The 24,725-nt window shown below is 34.8% G+C and overlaps 1 protein-coding gene across 1 annotated transcript; it reads right to left on the reverse strand.

Moving 5' to 3' along the window:
• Positions 1 to 4,802: 4,802 nt before the first annotated feature.
• On the reverse strand, positions 4,803 to 7,317 carry LOC134847878 (uncharacterized). The gene is made up of 2 exons (XM_063865133.1): positions 5,405 to 7,317; positions 4,803 to 5,140 (listed from the first exon to the last, which is right to left on the reverse strand). The coding sequence occupies exons 1-2, from the start codon at positions 7,296 to 7,298 to the stop codon at positions 4,866 to 4,868; spliced, it is 2,169 nt and encodes a 722-aa protein (XP_063721203.1). The 5' UTR covers positions 7,299 to 7,317; the 3' UTR covers positions 4,803 to 4,865.
• Between the last annotated feature and the right edge of the window lie 17,408 nt (positions 7,318 to 24,725).

Genomic DNA, 24,725 nt, shown 5'->3' on the forward strand with positions numbered 1-24,725 from the left:
CGCATTTAAATATAGTATAGTTTATCATTGTTTACAATAGTTTCAAGGTTGAAAAGCTTAATAATTAGTGTTAAATCGGTGGAAAAATTGAAAACAAACAGAAGCCTGCGTTCCGACAAGCTGATTTCCAGCTGTACATTTATTAGCGAGCTAATGGCAGGCCTCTGTATATTAAGATCAAAACGTCACATTTTAAGTAATTTTAAAGAACTGATCTAAAAAATTATCAAAACAATATTCTGACTTGTAGGAATTCAAAGAAGAGATCTGATTCAAAGTTTTTTTGCTATCCTCTTGAACTGGTCAGAACTTTAACAAAAGCTTAATTTAGATAGCACTTTTACCGTTATTTTTTCCTAGGATTCTTTGGGTTATCAAGACTAGTCAGTTATGGTTTCGTACCGCGGTGAGACTTAGACTCGCAAATTTCTGGTAAGAAACCTGAAGCGTTAATCTAAAGCCACGATGAAAAAACGTGTAATATAACACACAATCAATGTATATTCCATGTGGCTTTAGATTAAGCTTCAGGTTTCTAACCAGAACGTTGCCAGTCTAATATATCTCGAAAACTTCAAGGATTTGAGCAGTCATATTTGGAGGCAAGATTCGCACTCTTTGAGAGTACACTGAGAGCACCCAAACACAGGCTTGGAAATTTCAAGAATTGTAGAATGAGTTTTCCGAAAAAATTCAAGAAAATCACAAAAGTCGTCCTATCTCGTACACTAAAAAGATTTGGGCAGTCATAATACGAGACCAAATTCGCACATAATACGAGACCAAAATAAACACTAGATTCAAACTGATCCGTTATGCCCTTAACTGTTTAAAAACGCTTAAACATGTCAAGATACGTGTAACACTCATTTAAATATAGTATAGTTATCATTGTTTACAATAGTTTCAAGGTTGAAAAGCTTAATAATTAGTGTTAAATCGGTGGAAAAATTGAAAAGAAACAGAAGCCTGCGTTCCGACAAGCTGATTTCCAGCTGTACATTTATTAGCGAGCTAATGGCAGGCCTCTGTATATTAAGATCAAAACGTCACCTTTTTAAGTAATTTTAAAGAACTGATCTAAAAAATTATCAAAACAATATTCTGACTTGTAGGAATTCAAAGAAGAGATCTGATTCAAAGTTTTTTTTGCTATCCTCTTGAACTGGTCAGAACTTTAACAAAAGCTTAATTTAGATAGCACTTTTACCGTTATTTTTTCCTAGGATTCTTTGGGTTATCAAGACTAGTCAGTTATAGTTTCGTACCGCGGTGAGACTTAGACTCGCAAATTTCTGGTAAGAAACCTGAAGCGTTAATCTAAAGCCACGATGAAAAACGTGTAATATAACACACAATGTGGCTTTAGATTAAGCTTCAGGTTTCTAACCAGAACGTTGCCAGTCTAATATATCTCGAAAACTTCAAGGATTTGAGCAGTCATATTTGGAGGCAAGATTCGCACTCTTTGAGAGTACACTGAGAGCACCCAAACACAGGCTTGGAAATTTCAAGAATTGTAGAATGAGTTTTCTGAAAAAATTTGAGAAAATCACAAAAGTCGTCCTATCTCGTACACTAAAAAGATTTGGGCAGTCATAATACGAGACCAAATTCGCACATAATACGAGACCAAAATAAACACTAGATTCAAACTGATCCGTTATGCCCTTAACTGTTTAAAAAAACGCTTAAACATGTCAAGATACGTGTAACACGCATTTAAATATAGTATAGTTTATCATTGTTTACAATAGTTTCAAGGTTGAAAAGCTTAATAATTAGTGTTAAATCGGTGGAAAAATTGAAAAGAAACAGAAGCCTGCGTTCCGACAAGCTGATTTCCAGCTGTACATTTATTAGCGAGCTAATGGCAGGCCTCTGTATATTAAGATCAAAACGTCACATTTTAAGTAATTTTAAAGAACTGATCTAAAAAATTATCAAAACAATATTCTGACTTGTAGGAATTCAAAGAAGAGATCTGATTCAAAGTTTTTTTTGCTATCCTCTTGAACTGGTCAGAACTTTAACAAAAGCTTAATTTAGATAGCACTTTTACCGTTATTTTTTCCTAGGATTCTTTGGGTTATCAAGACTAGTCAGTTATGGTTTCGTACCGCGGTGAGACTTAGACTCGCAAATTTCTGGTAAGAAACCTGAAGCGTTAATCTAAAGCCACGATGAAAAAACGTGTAATATAACACACAATCAATGTATATTCCATGTGGCTTTAGATTAAGCTTCAGGTTTCTAACCAGAACGTTGCCAGTCTAATATATCTCGAAAACTTCAAGGATTTGAGCAGTCATATTTGGAGGCAAGATTCGCACTCTTTGAGAGTACACTGAGAGCACCCAAACACAGGCTTGGAAATTTCAAGAATTGTAGAATGAGTTTTCCGAAAAAATTTAAGAAAATCACAAAAGTCGTCCTATCTCGTACACTAAAAAGATTTGGGCAGTCATAATACGAGACCAAATTCGCACATAATACGAGACCAAAATAAACACTAGATTCAAACTGATCCGTTATGCCCTTAACTGTTTAAAAAACGCTTAAACATGTCAAGATACGTGTAACACGCATTTAAATATAGTATAGTTATCATTGTTTACAATAGTTTCAAGGTTGAAAAGCTTAATAATTAGTGTTAAATCGGTGGAAAAATTGAAAAGAAACAGAAGCCTGCGTTCCGACAAGCTGATTTCCAGCTGTACATTTATTAGCGAGCTAATGGCAGGCCTCTGTATATTAAGATCAAAACGTCACCTTTTTAAGTAATTTTAAAGAACTGATCTAAAAAATTATCAAAACAATATTCTGACTTGTAGGAATTCAAAGAAGAGATCTGATTCAAAGTTTTTTTTGCTATCCTCTTGAACTGGTCAGAACTTTAACAAAAGCTTAATTTAGATAGCACTTTTACCGTTATTTTTTCCTAGGATTCTTTGGGTTATCAAGACTAGTCAGTTATAGTTTCGTACCGCGGTGAGACTTAGACTCGCAAATTTCTGGTAAGAAACCTGAAGCGTTAATCTAAAGCCACGATGAAAAACGTGTAATATAACACACAATCAATGTATATTCCATGTGGCTTTAGATTAAGCTTCAGGTTTCTAACCAGAACGTTGCCAGTCTAATATATCTCGAAAACTTCAAGGATTTGAGCAGTCATATTTGGAGGCAAGATTCGCACTCTTTGAGAGTACACTGAGAGCACCCAAACACAGGCTTGGAAATTTCAAGAATTGTAGAATGAGTTTTCTGAAAAAATTTGAGAAAATCACAAAAGTCGTCCTATCTCGTACACTAAAAAGATTTGGGCAGTCATAATACGAGACCAAATTCGCACATAATACGAGACCAAAATAAACACTAGATTCAAACTGATCCGTTATGCCCTTAACTGTTTAAAAAAACGCTTAAACATGTCAAGATACGTGTAACACGCATTTAAATATAGTATAGTTTATCATTGTTTACAATAGTTTCAAGGTTGAAAAGCTTAATAATTAGTGTTAAATCGGTGGAAAAATTGAAAAGAAACAGAAGCCTGCGTTCCGACAAGCTGATTTCCAGCTGTACATTTATTAGCGAGCTAATGGCAGGCCTCTGTATATTAAGATCAAAACGTCACATTTTAAGTAATTTTAAAGAACTGATCTAAAAAATTATCAAAACAATATTCTGACTTGTAGGAATTCAAAGAAGAGATCTGATTCAAAGTTTTTTTTGCTATCCTCTTGAACTGGTCAGAACTTTAACAAAAGCTTAATTTAGATAGCACTTTTACCGTTATTTTTTCCTAGGATTCTTTGGGTTATCAAGACTAGTCAGTTATGGTTTCGTACCGCGGTGAGACTTAGACTCGCAAATTTCTGGTAAGAAACCTGAAGCGTTAATCTAAAGCCACGATGAAAAAACGTGTAATATAACACACAATCAATGTATATTCCATGTGGCTTTAGATTAAGCTTCAGGTTTCTAACCAGAACGTTGCCAGTCTAATATATCTCGAAAACTTCAAGGATTTGAGCAGTCATATTTGGAGGCAAGATTCGCACTCTTTGAGAGTACACTGAGAGCACCCAAACACAGGCTTGGAAATTTCAAGAATTGTAGAATGAGTTTTCCGAAAAAATTTGAGAAAATCACAAAAGTCGTCCTATCTCGTACACTAAAAAGATTTGGGCAGTCATAATACGAGACCAAATTCGCACATAATACGAGACCAAAATAAACACTAGATTCAAACTGATCCGTTATGCCCTTAACTGTTTAAAAAACGCTTAAACATGTCAAGATACGTGTAACACGCATTTAAATATAGTATAGTTATCATTGTTTACAATAGTTTCAAGGTTGAAAAGCTTAATAATTAGTGTTAAATCGGTGGAAAAACTGAAAAGAAAAACTCACACACATACGCAAACGCACAAATAAAAAAAGAGCCAATTGAAACCTAGCAATAATTCTTGAAATCGTACAAAATCTTAAAACTACAAAAATTTAAAAGAACCTATCTATCTATTTGGTCTTAAAGTGAAGTTCTAAAATATTAGTTCTTTTTTTGAACTTTTCCTTAACATTTTGTGACCATTATTGCCTAGAAAACTGTAACATTGTGTCCTCAGAGGATTTGGCGTCACGTTTAAAAATCGATTTCTATTTATTCAAATGGACATCACTGATTCCACGCAGCATTTCAAATTGAAGAGTCTAATGGCTTCAAAATGGTAAAAAACACCTTAACATAGCAGAAAAGATAAGTTTTCGCGAAAAAAAAAATTAAACTCAGATATTACTCAATTACAACTTGAAAACAATCACGGCGAAAACAAATTGAAAAAAAAAAAAACATTTCATTTACTTACTAAAGGCTTCCGTCGCTTCGCTCTACAATTGGCTATACTACTTCCAATAGCATTATTTTGATGAACTTTTTCCGTTATTTCATCTATATTATCTTTATTCAAATTGTCACCACAGGGTTCTTTTCTTTTCACGCCCTTCATGTCCGGGGGTGTAGGGGGGAAATCAAGGGACCAGTAGTGTTGCGGGGTTTTTGGCGGTGTGAAGTGCACTCGGTGACGTGAACAACCGTTCATGCGTTTTGCTATTTCGTCTCCACTCAGACCTGAAGAACTATTGATTAATACCATTCAAGTACAAAACTGGATCAAAGTACCAGTTGTTCTAGCAAAATTCTGTACATTATGAGCATTTTTGAGTAGTTACCCAAAAATGCTCCAAAAAACATTGCGATGTTCAATTTCGTAACAATTTTTCAGAGTTATTTAGGGTCAGAGCCAAAGTACTTGGCACACTAAAATCCATTCATAGATACATGCCCCTTGAGACAATTTTGAAATTTTAAGTGAGCATGGTTGAACTAATAAACCTGCAGATTTGTAATAATCTTCACAATCTTTGCACGACTTCCCAGTCATCTGATTTCTGGCGACTTGACCTCTCACGACCTCCTGGTACTTGAAACTTGGTTTATCGTTCTTAGAATTCGGTACAACGTCGAAACTATCTTCTAAGACTTGGATACTCTCATCTAGGTTAGTCTTTTTCGTTGGTTTTTTATTTTGACTTGTTTGCTTTTTCTTGGCGCTGTTCTTACTAACGCCTTTAGCTATTAATTTAAGTTTGCTTTGTCCATCACTGTAAAAACTCTTCGTATAAGTAATTTTCGCAGCTTTCTTTCGTATTTCTCGTGCTTTTTTTTGTTGCTGAGATTTAGACGAAAGTTCAGTTGGTGATTCTATAATTTCACAAGGTTGACTGAACGATGATTGTTCAGCGCATATTTTAGGAGAAATTGATTTTTGTTGGAATTGTTTTTCTTTATTTAGAGGCTCAACTGGTGAAAACATCAACTGAAGACTTTCTTCTAACTTCGTTCTGTCTATCATTTGCGTCGAGCAAAAATTTTTGAAGGACTTTTCTAATTTGTTATTCCGGGCCAAATTCTTAACGTCTTCAACAAATAAACTGTCAGTCTCTTGAATTTCATTATCGACAGCGCCGATAGTTTCGGGCGAATTGCAATTATACGTTTCGGGAATTAAATTAGTTTTCTCGACAGATTTTAAAATCAATCTTCGTTTACTTTTTGGCGACGGTGTATCCGAAACTATAATTCTACCAACTTTACTGGCCGATAAAGATTTTCGAGATGATCCGAATAAAAGTTTCTGGGAGCTACTACACGTAGCCGTTGATTCAAACTGAGATTGACATTTATTGGCCAGACTTTCGTCTGGAGTTTGACTTGAGTTTGTGATACGTGAGTTTGACTTCCCAATAACTGGACTGGGAATGATTACATCTAAGTCATCTTTATCGCCGATACTATTTGAGTCTTCTGTTAAATTATCTTCAATTTTTGAATTTTCCTGAGGTTCACTGACAGTTTTTGCATTTGCATCGAAACTTGTTTTCTTATTTTTAGTTTTTCCACTCAAAACTTCATTTTTGAATGCACAATTTTCTGGAAGAGGATTTAGGATGGGCCCATTTTTTGGGTCAATTTCTGTCACGTTAACTGAGTTTTCGATTACAACTAACGAGCTAATTAGAACTGTTTCATTTTCAACTGACGTTCTTGACTTTGGGCAATTTTTGTTGATGTCTAAACACTGCTTGACTAAGCCTCCAGACATCTTTACCAGACTAGGCCGTGTCCAGTTTTCGTTAATTGGGGTTGATTGTTGTTGCTTCTTAGATATTGTATTTTTACTACCAGAAACTTTTATTTTTTCTACAATTGAAGAGTCGTTATCGGGACACGTTTCAGGAATGGAAAAATTGCCAATATTAATCGATTTCTCATCTTCGATAAGTTGTTCCTCAGCCTTCGATGGCATTTTAAACTCTTTGAAATTGAACTTTTTTTTCGAATTTACAGCTAAACTGTCCAGCTTTTTAGGTGTCTTCCTTTCAACTACCTTACTCGAACTTTCTATGCAACTTGCGTTCAAGCTTTTATCACCATCTTCTTTTTGGTTTAAGCTTCCACCCAAACCTGATTGGCAAATAATGCAAATTGATACTTTCGGCTCTTCTTTTAGCTTTTCCAGCTCAGCTTTGCATTTCACGTATTTAAGACCCAAATTATTTTTATCGGCTTGAAGCTTTTCGATTTTCTGCTTCAGTTCTCCAATTTGATCCCCGTAAAGAAGTTGTCGCTGCTTCCAGATCCTTCTGAAACTGCTTAATTGATTTTCAAAATCTTGCTCAAAATCTTCGCATGTCGATTCGCACCCAGACACGCTCATTTTGTACATATAAACCGACTTACATTCTCAATCTTTAATTATAAGACCAATGTTAACGTTTGAAACGGGTGTATTTTCGGAAACCGAAAAAAAAAATTGTTTCAGTGTTCAACAAATTGCTAATATAAAACTTCGTCAATTAGAGTGCAGCTTAAAATAGGAAGAAAATTATGCCAAAAACGAAGCGTTATTGAAACTCGGCGGAACTCGATATGCAAACCAATGAAAATTATGATCATTTCCATCTTTGATCTTCGCTTATCGGCTTCTTATTATTAGTATGATTATTATTATTATCATTGTTGAATATAGTAGGCAGCGGCGGATTTAGGGGGGGGGGGACACCCTCATCAGGCATTCGACCCCCTGCCGACCAAAAATGCCCCACCTTTGTACTACTTTGAGATATCTATTTTTGCCTGAAGGAAACTAAAATTTTTTCTACAGGCGCCTTTGGCCCAATAAACGCCCCTTTTTGGCCTGTTTTTTCAAAATTTTGCCTGCGGCGCACAAAATTTGGCCGAAACAGGGTGTTTTTAGTGCTTTGGGAGAGCTCGGAAAATCAATTTAGTCAGCCTAAAAAAAGGTCGACAAAATTTTCGCAAATCTGCCCCCTCGAGAAAATCCTAGATCCGCCCCTGATGTTAGGACTACATGTAACATGTACATTGGGCAGAGTTAAATGAATCTACATAATACCAGCAAATTGCCAATAATTGAAAAAGGCTTTCAATTATAATTTAGACGAAAACCATACAAGCATTTAAAATTTTAGAGCCAACAGCCAAACACAAACGATAGACAAAAACGATAGACCACACACAAAAGATAGACGGTTTCTGTGCACGTTGCGACCAAGATGATTTAAGATCAGAAACAGAGCAGCCGTAGCCGAGTGGAATAGGCCCACGTCTCTCAAAACGAGGGTTTTGCGTTCGAGCCCCACTTCGGTTACGGTTGGAGATGTCCCAGTGTCATCCGCCTCCTCACGGTTGGTCATGTACTGGAGCAGGAGCGAGGGTTACAAAATTAAGACAAGAAATTCAAAAATAAAGAGAAATTAACAAAAAAAAAATTTTTTTTTCGAAAAATTAGCTTTTTAGCTGAATTTCTTGTGGATTTTTATAATGCGATAAAATCAGTTTAAAACACTGCAGCACTGAAAATGAATTTAGCTAAAAACAACGTGAGAACTACAGTAAAATCAAGTTGAGTGTCATCAAATTTGAGCTCGGTGCCATCAAATTTTGTCTGAAAATATTTCGAACTTCGGGTCAATTCATCTCAACGCTCAACTTTCTTTTTCGAAATCCAAATGACAGCTGAAAGGGCTTTGACAAAATACCAAAATTAACCCCAACAAGTTTTCTTTGCGGTACTCAAAATCGATAACAAAACATACCCTACGCTATAGTTCCTTCCCACCCCTATTGGGTGGTCGCAACAATAAAACCAACGATAGCTCAAAATACGGTAATCAACTTAGGTATTATAGATCTTAAATTGAAGAAAAACTTTTTCAGCTGAAATTATATCTGAATAAATTCTCGACAACACTTGAGCCATGATCACAAAAAACTAACGGTTGATAATTTTCAATAGCGTGCTCCATAGCATTCCGTAAAAAAAATTCAAACAGAGGCGAACTTGTCTCAGCAAACTCTCGCAAAAAAAAGTAAATCGAATTTCTCATCCCAGCTTGAACTGGTTAATTGAAGATAAATTTTAACAAAAAATTAAACCACAATCCTCCCTTATCATTGATATTTAATTTGCTTTAATCGTTGCGCCAAGCTACCTAAATTGAACCCCTTAATTTATCTGATAAAGCTTGTGCTGTATAAAGCCCAACAGAAACTCCATAAAAACAGACACAAAAACGTGTGACTTCGAGAAAAAAAAGAGGCTACGTAATATAAAAGTAGCTCAACTCAATCAAAACAAATTAGTGCAAAAATATCTTGCAAATGCATATTTAAATATGTATTTACAGGAGGTAAATTTTTAGAAATTTCAAAACCATTAAAATTTTCAAAAAAATAGATATTTCATAGCCTTCTAACATCTAGTAAAATTTAGCTGATTTAGGGAGATGCGGACTTCGGATATTTTCAACTAATTTTTTCTGAAAGTGTTTCTTTGTACTTGAGCAAAATTGCCTCTTTTTGTATCTTCGAATTACACTCCCAAACAAGGTCCAATCATACGTGGCAGTGCTTCCAGAGGATAATTTTCCCAGCGAGTTCGAAGTTTGAAAACATGTGGCGCTTTTCCAATGTGAAAAGCTACGCCAGAAACTTTCACAACTGCCCCAAAAATGTGTCACAGAGCCAAAGCGCCACAGTCTTTGCATTGCTTCCTTCACCCTGAAATCGGAGCTACCCTCATCGTGACAGTCTACACAGCTGAACTCTTTTCGAGCATAAAAAAACTTCAAACTTACCTCCGCTCCAGCAAGGAGGATCGGCTATAAACGTTTGGGATTAATTACATCCACAAAAAAGTGGAAATTAAAGAAATTAAATCCGCGAAAAAATCTAAGACTAGATTTGGTTTAATTTCGTTCATTTTGTTGCTGCAAAGAATTCAATGTATTGGTGACGTGTCTTTGCTGTCTAACATCAAAAAAAATCTTAAATCCGACCGTGATTACAATGCATTAAAAATACTGATAAAAAACACAATTTGCGCTCAACCAAGATACAAATTTTAGATAGATCATTTTTTGTGAAATCAAAAACCAATAAACAGTCGAACATAGCATCAACTTGGCAGGTAAAAGTGCGAACACAGATACCTCCCACACTAACTTAAGTTGTAGATAGCTTCCTTCAATGTTCCATGAGTTTTACCGTAAAACACTACTAGATAATATCAACAATTGAGCCTACCGAGCCTCAGTGCAAATCAGTCGAGACAAAAAAATTAGGACACTCACAAAAAAATGGAGGATTAGGAGCTGTTTTCTGAAAATTGGGAGGAATTTTTTTAATTTTAGAATTAAAAGCCTGAAAGCAGAAAATAATTAAAATTGTCACTAAAATCACAGAGATATTTTTACGACAATTTGTTTCAGAACTGAGCTGATTTTCATTTGGCATACTTAGATTTCAAAGAAAAAAACGATGACCTTAAAGCTCTTTGAATTTTTAGAGAAAATTATGATTGACACTTTTTTGATAAAACTAACCCAATTTGAGTAAACTAGATCAATATGCAAACTTTTCATTTCGCTAAGACATCTGATAACTAATATCCATTTTCGAATTAGAAGTCGATCATGTTTGACCTTTAGACTTTCGCTGTTCGATAAATAATTGAGTTTGCCTTCCTTTTTACAAAGGAAATGAACTGAATTTTAAAAAAATTATAAGTCAAACCGCAAAAAACTAAACTTGAGCCTGAAAAATTTTAGAACTTTTACTAAGAAAAAAGAACAAAAACAATCATCGTGACCTATACAAGAGTCTGAATTACGTTCATCGACTCTTAATAATTAGTACAAAACATAATTGTACAAAAAATTTGATTAAATTCGAAGCATCTTGATATTTTGAAACGTTTAGCGAAAAAAAATTTGCAAACTAAGCTTAAAAGAAAAATTGTAACAACCTTAAGTTGATTTGCTAGCTTCAAGGGATTCATTTGAAAGTTACCTATTCAAATGACGAAAACGAGAAACAATTCATATTCTTTCAAGCATAAGTTTTTGCAACAACTATGAAGCATGAATCTTTGAGATAGTTTGAACTGATTTGATTGCTCTAACACATAGTTTTTCAATCAAGTTAGTCAAAAAATACATTATTATTATATACAAAATTTTTAGATAGCTAAAAACCGTTCTCAAGATGAACTTTTTCAAGTAGGGTGCTTAATTCACTGTACGGTCAAACAATGAAACATTTCAAAATAATTCAAGTGATTTAGATAGCATTATTCATGGCTCAAAAAACAGGTTTCCATACAAATCAACTCAAACGGTGCAACTAGGAAACAATTCAAATTGGTTTTGGAGGCACAATTTGATTCATAAAAAGATGAAGTTTTTCATGCAATCAGTTTAAGCATATTACAAGATGAATTACAAAACAAGACAGTTAAATTGGATTTCGAATCGTTGGGTATGCGCCATCAAAAAACTAGATATTCTCAACAAAAAACCTCATGTTTTCAAGCAAGGAAATGAAGCGACGAAATGTTGAAAGCTGTATATAAAGCTTAAATCATTCAGAGAAGCTCGAATTTTTCCAGCAAATTACTGAATCAAGAAAACTTGAAAAAAAGTTCTCGAAATGCCATTTCAAATTTGGATAATGATGATTTAAATCTAGAATTTGCGAATGTTAACACAGTATTCAAAAAATCTGTCTAGGCATTCGGCTCTGATCTAAACAAAACTTTTGGTCGATTTGAAACTCATTGAACCTTCATAAACAGAGGCGAAGCACATAAACCACCTAAAAATTGCATAACAATCTAGCAGACAGGAAAGGAAAAAAACAGCCACTAAGTCCAAAAAAAGAAAAAATTCGAAGAAACCACAACTAAAAATTTAAGATTTTGTCTGGAATTATGTTCTATTTGAGGAAAACTCGTCCAAAAACACAATGAACGGCGTTTAATGCAGGTCCAAAATCATTTATTGGTGCCGAAAACAAAATTGATGTCATGAAATTCTAGTCTAAGAATTTTAGCATTTTGTGCTATCCAGAGGGGAACATAAAATTTATGTTTCGCCTGAAACGGCCAAAATTAGATTACCCAGCCTATAAAACTTAAGCCGAAATAATTTGGGCAGAAAAAAGCGAGAAAAAAAACAGAAAAAGAGTATACGAAGTCAAGGTTCGTAAAAATACAAATAGAAATCAAAATACTACAAACAACTACAAGGTACATTGCGTACAGCAAAAAATAACAATTCTACGATGTGGCAACTAAGCTGACTAGAAATATGCAGACAAATAAAAGACGACAACTTTTTTGAAACGGATTATTTCCTGTTTGAAAAAGATAACAGTTTCTATCAGATTCGAACACAATACCTTTGCCGTTCCAGGCGTATTCGTCACGTCCAGGGCAAGTGCGCAAGCAAAAATATGACCGACAACGCTACTGGAAGAAACTGAATGAGTAAAACTTTGAGTCAAAAATTTCTTAAGTAGCGCACGCCAATTATCACGCATTAGCAGTACCAGTCAATTTGAAAAGAAATTTACCAACTAACATGCCTCAAAGGCTCTTCTCCAGTTTCCCAAACCCCTCGTAAAATTAAAAAATAAAACTGTTCAAAAATTGTTCACACGGCATTTTGCATGTTATAAATGCTGTACAAACTTGTTCACCTGTTCACGCTGACATGTTTTTACGCAGTTTATAATATGCACAAATAATTTTAAATAGACTTTCATATATTGAATTTCAGAAAATATGAAAGGGGGGATACTGGAAAAGAGCGGCCTCATTTTATTTATCGGACGCATTTCAACTAGAAAACGAAAAAGTTTATCAAAAAAAAAACATTCGACCCTGCCCCGGTTCGAACCCTCTTATTTTGATGTGGTTCTCTTTCCCTACCTCTACGCTACAGATCCATGATACCTCGAAGCTTAAGTGCTTTTTGTAATATATTAGTCTGTGTTAATATCCTTAGCATTGGCTGTACTTAATAGCTGGTTATTGATTAAAATGAACATTTTCAAAATGAACACTAATATTTGCAACTTAGGTTGGAAAAAATGGGAGTTCATTCTAACACATAAGCTTTGTTGTGTAATCAAACGATAGCAGCCGAAAAATACCTCGGCAGAAACCTTTTAAGCCGAAAAAAAAATCAGCAAGACTTAAGAAAATAAGTCCCCGCACACTCAAAACACAGACACACAAACACAACATTTTTTTCGCTCGTCAAAAGACACAATACGGTCATTAAAAGGATATAAGATAGGCCAAAACTTCTCAAGCCGAAAGAAAAGGAAAAGAAAAAAACTGCCGTCATGAAAAACTTGAACTAGAATTTTTATTAGAGTTTTCCTCCGGAGGTGAGCATAAAAATTTTGTTTTTCTTGAAACGAATCGAAATCAGGTCACAAAGCCGATAAAAAAACAGGTCCTGTCAGATTCGAACACATGACCTTTGCCGTCCCAGGCGTAATCGTTACCTCCACACCAAGTAAGCCGGAGACACAAAGAAATTAGAATTAACTCAGAACTGAACCTAAATTTGTCATTTCCAATTATGACCATTCTGTGCCCAAAGTTGCTTACGGGAAAAGTCTAGTACCCGATTGCAATACTCGATTGCCATTCCAAGGGTAACGAATTTATCCGTTTTCACCATATATTGATTAAAACAAACGACCGTACGAGTAAGAAGAAGATTAAAAAGAAGTTATGAAGGAAAATATTTTTTTTTCGAAAAAAATTCGGGCAAAGAAATGTTTTTTTTTGTGAAATTATGTCCATTTAAATACGGTTCAGAAACCTGGAAGCAAGATTTTATACCAAAGTTATTACTTTAAATAGTCTTCAGAAAACAGGATTAGCCTTAAACTTATACAACTTCGATTAAACACTTAATTGGAATACTACCTACATTAACCTCAATCAGAGAAAAAACTGAAATATAGTATTGAATAGATCTAAATTTACTCTAGGATCATCAATATATACAATTTGTACACTGTCAATTAAAAAGGTATATTATATTCGTATACAACCAGTGATTCAATAGCTGTATATGCACAGTTGTTCAGAAAAGCAATCGACGTTATTGGACGACTCTTTGGAAAACGATACTTCTTTACAGTTGCGATTACATTCAACGACAACAAAGACATCGAGATGAATGATTCTTCATTGAAACTCCAAATATTCAATTTCAATTCATTATCATCCCCGTACCTTGTAAAACACATACCATCAACTTGGGCCAGAAACATTGATAGATCAAGAGAACTTTCTTGGTATAAGCTGCAGTTATCATTTTGATTCACAGCGTTCGAACCGATCTCTTGCAGCTTTAGAGTAAGACTATCATCAACAGTAGCCAACAAAAATCTCGATGACGCTTTTAAATCAGCTCCCAATTCACAAACTTTCGCAAGTTTAACTGGATAAGATTTGACGCCTTTGACAACTTCAGGCTCGAAAACAATGGATCGACTAGCATAGCAATAAGATGCAAAAACTACATTTTCGTTCACAATGAACACTGCGCAAGTATCGACATCGCGGAAAACATTTTTTGACATTCTGCCAGCTTGACCGAAGCATTCGTGCCATTGGAAATGTGTAAAAAATCCAGGTCTTGTTTCAAAAACAAGATTGTTCGCGTTTCTAAACCATAAAGTTAAAGATTCGAAGTCATAATCATATGGTACTTGCAAAGATTTGTGCCGCTCAATAAAATTCAATTCTAGAAAGCATCGCAAATCTTTGCCGTAATTTTTTGCTCGAAATCCTTTGTCAGCATTATAAAAAACGATTCCCATGGTTTCATCAACGGATGAACAGAACACACGTTTATTTTCGTGTAGATTCGAGCGAAAGATTTTCCCAGCAGACAACTCAGCTATATCAAATTGACCAGGAGTTAATTCTGAGTCATTAATGTTCTTCAGAAAATTCATAACCGCGTCACCTAATTCTCTTTCCAGTTGATATTCAGCTCTGGTGATCTTTTTGTTAAAATTGAACAAATCTTCACGTGATTTTGGTTTCGTGATTTTGAAAATCCAGCTTATGGTTCAGCACAAAACCTTCTTGGCGTCGAGATAATCTCTCAAGATTTTCTGTTTCTTGTATCAAGTCAACGATAGACTTCCCTAAAACCGCTCTCGCTTCTTTCTGTTTGGTTCCTACAATTTCAACAACATTTTTCGATTCTATAATAACAATTTCCAGATCAGTCAGCCATTTCAGGGCTTTGGTTGATTCCAATCTCACTTGCCTAGATCGGCACACATTTCCGAAACATTTAGACAAGAAGTCAAAAATAGCGACTTTTTCTTTGTAGTTCGCACTGCTACGCCATGTTTCAAAGCAATCCACGACTGCCATTAAATGCTTCACTGCAATTTTATACTCAACATCTATATCTTCAATGGCAGAATGAATCCTTTTCTTGCACTCAACTGCTACTTTCTTGCACTCAACAGCTACTTTCTGGCACTCAACAACAATTTCCACCTCATGCTGGTCTGATACATGCTTAACTGTGCATTGAACGCATAGAAATTGCTTACATTTTTGGCAATAGCTTGTGCAAATATTTTTATGAACATCGCAGATGATTATCTTCTGGTCGTCAAATTGCGTGACGTCATGTTTTTTCCTCATTTGACTCACCACGCGAAATTGACACAGAATAGTGTTCTCACTTTCAGAAGAAGGGCACGCCTTGCATTTGAACACGTCGGTATCGTCTGATGATGAAACTTCGCACTCGCTACACACGAGGTCCATAAATTACACCGCAACTCTTAAACGAAGAGTAAATACAGCGAAGCAAGTTCCGGAAGTTTATTCAAACAGTTTTACTTGCAACGATCAACCATTTTACTGCATAATGTATAACAGTTCTGTTTAACTTACATTACTTTAACACAGAGGCAAAGCTGCATTCCTCGAGCACAAGCAAACAAATGGCAAAAAAGAGCGTTGAAATTGCAATAAAAACAAATGAGTAAATAAGCTTTTGAAAATATAAAAATAGCCATTCATAGGATGATCACGGAACTAAGTAACAAGTATACGAAAAAGTTCATTAAAAAACATCCGACCCTGCCCAGGTTCCAACCCTCTTATTTTGTTGTGAGTCTCCTTCCCTTCCTCTACGATACAGATCCATGATACCTTGAAGCTAAAGTGCTATTTGTAAAATAATAGTCTGTGTTAATATTCTTAGTATTGGCTGAACTTATTAGCTGGTTATTGATCAAAATGGAAGCTTTCAAAATGAACACTAATATTTGCGACTTAAGCTGGAAAAAAAGAGAGTTCATACTATCACACAATCTTTGCTTGTGTAATCAAATGGTAACAACCGAAAAATACCTTGCCAGAAATCCATTAAGCCGAAAAAAAAATCATCAAGACTTCAGTTAAGTCTTGATTACACAACTTTTTTTCGCTCGACGAAAGATACAATATGGCCATTAAAAGGATATAATATCGGCCAAAACGAAAAAGAATATAGGTCAAAAAAAAAAGAAGAAAAAACTGTTGTCAGCAAAAACGAACTAGAATTTCGTTTAAGGTTTTTAGCATTTTGTGCGATCCAGAGGTGAGCATAAAAATTCCGTTTTCCTTGAAAAGAATCGAAATCAGGTCACAAAGCCGATCAAAAAAACAAGTCCTTTCAGATTTGAACCCAGGATCTTTGCCGTCCCAGGCGTATTCATTACCTCCACACCAAGTAAGCCAGAGACAAAGAAATTAGAAGTAATAAAGAACTGAACCTTTTTCGAATTTTGACCATTCTGTGCCTAAAGTTATTTACGGGAAAAAGTGTAGTACCCAATTGCAATACCACTGCTATCGTTAGGGTAAATAAATTATTCGTTTCCACCATATATTGATTAAAACTAACAACCGTATGTGTAAGAAAAATATAAATAAGAAGTTATGAAGTAAAACAAACATTTTTTTCTCGAAAAAAAAATCGGACAAAGAATTTTTTTTTGTGAAACTATGTTTATTTACATACGGTTTAGAACCCTGGAAGCAAGATTTTATACCAAAGTTATGTAGTTTAAATCGTCTTCAGAAAACAGGCTTAGCCCTAAACTTATACAACGTCGATTAAACACTTAATTGGAATACTACATTATCCTCAATCTGAGAAAAAACTGAAATAGTATTGAATAGATCTAAATTTACTCTGGGATCATCAATATATACAATTTGTACACTGTCAATTAAAAAGGTATATTATATTCGTATACAGTCTGTGATTCAATAGCTGCATATACACAGTTGTTCAGAAAAGCAATCGACGTTATTGGACGACTCTTTGGAAAACGATACTTCTTTACAGTTGCGATCACATTCAACGACAACACAGACATCGAGATGAATGATTCTTCATTGAAACTCCAAATATTCATTTTCATATCATTATCATCCCTGCACCTAGCAAAACACATACCATCAACTTGGGCCAGAAAAAGTGACAGATCAATAGAACTTTCTTAGTATGTGCTGCAAGTTTTATCATCTTTGTTATCATCTTGATTCACAGCGTTCGAAGTGATCTCTTGCAGCTTGAGATTTAGACTATCATCAACAGTAGCCAACAGAAATCTCGATGACGCTTTTAAATCAGCTCCCAATTCACAAACTTTCGCAAGTTTAACTGGATTAGATTTGACGCCTTTGACAACTTCAGGCTCGAAAACAATGGATCGACTAGCATAGCAATAAGATGCAATAACTACATTTTCGTTCACAATGAACACTGCGCAAGTATCGACATCGCGGAAAACATTTTTTGACATTCTGCCAGTTTGACCGAAGCATTCGCGCCATTGGAAATTTGTAAAAAATCCAGGTCTTGTTTCCAAAACAAGATTGTTCGCGTTTCTAAACCATAAAGTTGAAGATTCGAAGTCATAATCATATGGTACTTGCAAAGATTTGTGCAGCTCAAAAAAGTCAATTCCAAAAAGCATCGTAAATCTTTGCCGTAATTTTCTACTCGAAATCCTTTGTCAGCTGTATATTAAACGATTCCAATGGTTTCATCAACAGATGAACACAACACACGTTTATTTTCGTGTAGATTCGAGCGAAAAATTTTTCCAATGGACAACTCAGTTATATCAAATTGACCAGGAGTTAATTCCGAGTCATTAATGTTCTTCAGAAAATTAACAACCGCGTCACCTAATTCTCTTTCCAGTTGATATTCAGCTCGAGTGATCTTTTTGTTAAAATTGAACAAATCATCACGCGATTTTTTCACATCAAATGCATTGTTCAACACAAAGCCTACTTGGTGTCGAGATAAACTCACATAATCTTCTGTTTTTTGTATCAAGTCAATGCTAGACTTCCCTAAAGCTGCTCTCATTTCTTTTTGTTTGGTTCCTACAATTTCAACAACATTTTTCGATTCTTTAATAACAATTTCCAAGTCATTCAGCCATTTCAGGGACTTGGTTGACTCCATTCTCACTTGCCTAGATCGGCACACATTTTCGAAACATTTAGACAAGAAGTCAAAAATAGCGACTTTTTCTGTGTACTTCGCACTGCTACGCCATGTTTCAAAGCAATCCTCAACTGCCATTAAATGCTTCGCTGCAATTTTATACTCATCATCTATATCTTCAATGGCAGAATGGATCCTTTTCTTACACTCAACTGCTACTTTTGCAACATTTTCCACCTCATGCTGGTCTGATACATGCTTAACTGTGCATTGAACGCATAGAAATTGCTTACATTTTTGGCAATAGCTTGTGCAAATATTTTTATGAACATCGCAGATGATTATCTTCTGGCCGTCGAATTGCGTGACGTCATGTTTTTTCCTCACGTGACTCACTACGCAAAATTGACACAGAATGGTGTTCTCACTTTCAGAAGAAGGGCACGCCTTGCATTTGAACACGTCGGTATCGTCTGCTGATGAAACTTCGCACTCGCTACACACGAGGTCCATAAATTACACCGCAACTCTTAAACGAAGAGTAAATACAGCGAAGCAAGTTCCGGAAGTTTATTAAAACAGTTTTTACTTGCAACGATCAACTATTTTACTGCATAATGTATAACAGTTCTGTTTAACTTACATTAGTTTAACACAGAGGCAAAGCTGCATTCTTCAAGCACAAGCAAACAAATAGCAAAAAAGAGCGTTAAAATTGCAATAAAAAATGAGTAAAAAAAACTTTTGAAAATATAGAAATAGCCATTCATAGGATGATCACGGAACTCCGCGTTATGAAGCAAAACTGAGCCAACTTTCCAAGCCGCCGTTCATGGTTCACACATCGAAGAGTATCTATTATAAATCAAAGCGCATAAAAACATGAGACCAATTGCTCGCTAAAAAAATTAGTGCAAAAACTTTTTTTTAACAAAGTTTTATCAGTTTTTAATAAATTCTAACCGTGAATAATCGTATTCATGCAATTACAAGCACGCTAGCCCCTTAAATTTAAAATTATTTTCCTCCAGTATACAAAATTCCGTTAAAATCGCCCATGAAAATTTCCGTTTTGAACAAGACCGATTACAAATATTCCGTACCTGCCTTTGAAGTTCGTATCGGTTATGCTAGTCAGTATTGATATCAATACCGATTGTATTCTATCGTCGTTTGTGTAATATACCGTTTCTGGCTATTATAGATTAGTTCATTGAGTATTGGTTTTGTATTCCAGAGTTATGAAGTATGAAGTATGTTTGTTGGATGTGCGGTCTAGGCTTAATATCTTCAACTCAGGGATGTGCTTCGTGATGGCTACCCCCTTCTCTGGTGTCTAAGTTGATCGATAAAAAAAGTGAGTATTAATGTTTCAATTACTATTTCAAGCTCTCTGATTGTAATGGCTCTCCAATTCTTACTGATCTCCTTATTGTTTACATTAAGTAAATATTGATTTAATACTTTGTAATTGACATACTATGGCATTGAAGTTTAATCTAAATCGCACCAATTATGGTAATTAATAATTAGCAACTAACATAGGTGTGAAGCACTATGTTACAGTTTGTATGCAAACAATGCAATTAAACACTCAATTAAAAATACAGCTTAGTTTAAAAAAAATGAGATCAAGTTTGCTGCTGTTCACTCAAAAAGTCAAGAAAGAACGAGGCTACGCAAACATGTAACTTTAAGAATGAGTCAACGAACACTGTAAATGATAAACGTCTTTGTTTCGTGAGTTTTTGTTAAGCAAAATCAGTCCTCAAAAGAACATCAGATGGAGTCGAGCCTGTATCATATAGCTAGAATTAGTATCTAAACATACCGTAATTTAAACTCTTACAAACTTTAATTAAAACTCCAAGGCAAGCCTCCGCTTCGTACCAGAAAATTTGTAGAAAACATGAACCTTGAACAAGATCAGAAATTTTAAATCCCTTTTGCGATTTTTTAAAAATCTCCCACACGCTGTCTAAAGAGCAAAAAGTATGTTTATCATCTAGTAACACATTAATGCGACCATATAGCAGTCCTCAGGTTAAATTTGAATTACTTCCGTCTCAGGTTAGTTCGGTGCTCACGATACGCGTTGACAAAAAATGGGAAATATCCCAACCGGACAATTTTCAAACCCCCATATAATTGCAAAGATTTTTTTTTGAAATTTCAAACTCATCAGTATCCTTCACATAGTAAGAAAAGAACTAGAGCAAACATATGAAACCTCAGCATCAATTTTAATTAAGCGTTAAATTATATATATAAAGCTGCTTCATCGGCGCTGGTTAACTCGGCGCCCGCGTTACGCGTCAACAAAAAACTGGGAAAAACGGACAATTCTAAAACCCACAAACTTTTGCACAATTTTTTTTGAAATTTCGAAGTCAGACCAGCAGTATCCAGCCAACATATGAATCCTCAGCATCAATTTTATTTAAGCGCTAAATCAAAGGCAATTTAAGTGATCACTTTTTCCATGCATTTGAACATTCAATATTGGAAAGCATCACTAGCCTTTTATTTAACGAATGAAATTGAAGTGAACATAAAATGAAATCAAAAGCCAAACCGCAGAAAAACAATTTGCGCGTGCGCAACTTCAAAATTTTATCTGCTAAAAAGAAACGGAATAAATCCGCACGACCAAGCTAAGTGGCTTGAATTTCTTCATTGACACCTGAAAAAAACTTTTCTATGAATTATCTTCTGATAAATGATATATAATTTAAAGCCGATTCCTTTCATTTCAACAAGCTATTGAGCTCATTCTTTTCACCTCAACTAGCTATTAACGATTCCTCATCAGTTAATTTCTTTCTATAAGACAGAATCAATAAATAGATGCGAAACTGCACTTAATTTGACTAAGACAAGGAAAAGAGCAGCAAGTTAAACAAACTAGCGCAGAACTCGCACCTACGGTGCTTCAAGTAGATCGTCAAAAATTTTAAAAGGCTTCCGAAAACAAGTAACAAAAGCTGCGATATTTAATGCACCCGTGAAGATGAACTGGGATCTATCAGGGGTTTCTATTTTTATAAAAACCTCCATATCTCGAAAACCAAAACGATTTGAGCAGATGAACTTTACGGGCAAAATTGCTATATTGTACTCTGACAGCAGCCCACCACAGTTTTGAGAATTTCAAAATCAAATGAATAAATTGGGAAACAAAAAAATTTGATAGTGTGACGTTGCGAATACCAAAAATGTAGAGTTATAGCATTCGCGTTCCAACAGACTTTAAAACGTCGTATTGAGTATATTTTTCAAACATATCAAAGACCGAAAAAAGAATTATTAAACGTTACAAAATATGATACAGCTTAAGCGTGCAAAAATTCTTTCGTTAAACATGCGAAAAATATTATGTTGAAAAAGCTTAAACATGTCAATATAAGACTCCTCAAAATTGTTTCAAGTGTATCGGTTATGCTAGTCAGTATTGATATCAATACCGATTGTATTATATCGCCGTCTGTGTAATATACCGTTTCTGGCTATTATAGATTAGTTCATTGAGTATTGGTTTTGTATTCCAGAGTTATGAAGTATGAAGTATGTTTGTTGGATGTGCGGTCTAGGCTTAATATCTTCAACTCAGGGATGTGCTTCGTGATGGCTACCCCCTTCTCTGGTGTCTAAGTTAATCGATAAAAAAAAGTGAGTATTAATGTTTCAATTACTATTTCGAGCTCTCTGATTGTAATGGCTCTCCAATTCTTACTGATCTCCTGATCTCCTTATTGTTTACATTAAGTAAATATTGATTTAATACTTTGTAATTGACATACTATGGCATTGAAGTTTAATCTAAATCGCACCAATTATAGTAATTATTAATTAGCAACTAACATAGGTGTGAAGCACTATGTTACAGTTTGTATGCAAACAATGCAATTAAACACTCAATTAAAAATGCAGCTTAAGCGCTAAATCAAAGGCAATTTAAGTGATCCACCTTCTTCTTTGAAGTATTCAATCCTGAGAGCAATCACTTTTTCCATGCATTTGAACATTCAATATTGGAAAGCATCACTAGCCTTTTATTTAACGAATGAAATTGAAGTGAACATAAAATGAAATCAAAAGCCAAACCGCAGAAAAACAATTTGCGCGTGCGCAACTTCAAAATTTTTTCTGCTAAAAAGAAACGGAATAAATCCGCACGACCAAGCTAAGTGGCTTGAATTTCTTCATTGACACCTGAAAAAAAAACTTTTCTATGAATCATCTTCTGATAAATGATATATATTTTAAAGCCGATTCCTTTCATTTCAACAAGCTATTGAGCTCATTCTTTTCACCTCAACTAGCTATTAACGATTCCTCATCAGTTAATTTCTTTCTATAAGACAGAATCAATAAATAGATGCGAAACTGCACTTAATTTGACTAAGACGAGGAAAAGAGCAGCAAGTTAAACAAACTAGCGCAGGACTCGCACCTACGGTGCTTCAAGTAGACCGTCAAAAAAATTTAAAAAGCTTCCGAAAACAAGTAACAAAAGCTGCGATATTTAATGCACCCGTGAAGATGAACTGGGATCTATCAGGGGTTTCTATTTTTATAAAAAACCTCCATATCTCGAAAACCAAAACGATTTGAGCAGATGAACTTTAGGGGCAAAATTGCTATATTGTTCTCTGACAGCAGCCCACAACAGTTTTGAGAACTTCAAGTTCAAATTAATAAATTGGGAAACAAAAAAAATTGATAGTGTGACGTTGCGAATACCAAAAATGTAGAGTTATAGCATTCGCGTTCCAACAGACTTTAAAATGTCGTATTGAGTATATTTTTCAAACATATCAAAGACCGAAAAATGAATTATTAAACATGTGCAGAGAGAAATTTCTTAACTATTACAAAATATGATACAGCTTAAGCGTGCAAAAATTCTTTCGTTAAACATGCGAAAAATAATAGTTGAAAAGGCTTAAACATGTCAATATAACACTCCTCAAAATTGTTTCAAGTGTATCGGTTATGCTAAACAGTATTGATATCAATACCGATTGTATTATATCGCCGTCTGTGTAATATACCGTTTCTGGCTATTATAGATTAGTTCATTGAGTATTGGTTTTGTATTCCAGAGTTATGAAGTATGAAGTATGTTTGTTGGATGTGCGGTCTAGGCTTAATATCTTCAACTCAGGGATGTGCTTCGTGATGGCTACCCCCTTCTCTGGTGTCTAAGTTAATCGATAAAAAAAAGTGAGTATTAATGTTTCAATTACTATTTCGAGCTCTCTGATTGTAATGGCTCTCCAATTCTTACTGATCTCCTGATCTCCTTATTGTTTACATTAAGTAAATATTGATTTAATACTTTGTAATTGACATACTATGGCATTGAAGTTTAATCTAAATCGCACCAATTATAGTAATTAATAATTAGCAACTAACATAGGTGTGAAGCACTATGTTACAGTTTGTATGCAAACAATGCAATTAAACACTCAATTAAAAATGCAGCTTAAGCGCTAAATCAAAGGCAATTTAAGTGATCCACCTTCTTCTTTGAAGTATTCAATCCTGAGAGCAATCACTTTTTCCATGCATTTGAACATTCAATATTGGAAAGCATCACTAGCCTTTTATTTAACGAATGAAATTGAAGTGAACATAAAATGAAATCAAAAGCCAAACCGCAGAAAAACAATTTGCGCGTGCGCAACTTCAAAATTTTTTCTGCTAAAAAGAAACGGAATAAATCCGCACGACCAAGCTAAGTGGCTTGAATTTCTTCATTGACACCTGAAAAAAAAACTTTTCTATGAATCATCTTCTGATAAATGATATATATTTTAAAGCCGATTCCTTTCATTTCAACAAGCTATTGAGCTCATTCTTTTCACCTCAACTAGCTATTAACGATTCCTCATCAGTTAATTTCTTTCTATAAGACAGAATCAATAAATAGATGCGAAACTGCACTTAATTTGACTAAGACGAGGAAAAGAGCAGCAAGTTAAACAAACTAGCGCAGGACTCGCACCTACGGTGCTTCAAGTAGACCGTCAAAAAATTTAAAAAGCTTCCGAAAACAAGTAACAAAAGCTGCGATATTTAATGCACCCGTGAAGATGAACTGGGATCTATCAGGGGTTTCTATTTTTATAAAAAACCTCCATATCTCGAAAACCAAAACGATTTGAGCAGACGAACTTTAGGGGCAAAATTGCTATATTGTTCTCTGACAGCAGCCCACCACAGTTTTGAGAACTTCAAGTTCAAATTAATAAATTGGGAAACAAAAAAAATTGATA

This window comes from Symsagittifera roscoffensis, chromosome 6 (genome assembly GCF_963678635.1).
Source record: "Symsagittifera roscoffensis chromosome 6, txSymRosc1.1, whole genome shotgun sequence".
Classification (NCBI taxonomy): Eukaryota; Metazoa; Xenacoelomorpha; order Acoela; family Convolutidae; genus Symsagittifera; species Symsagittifera roscoffensis.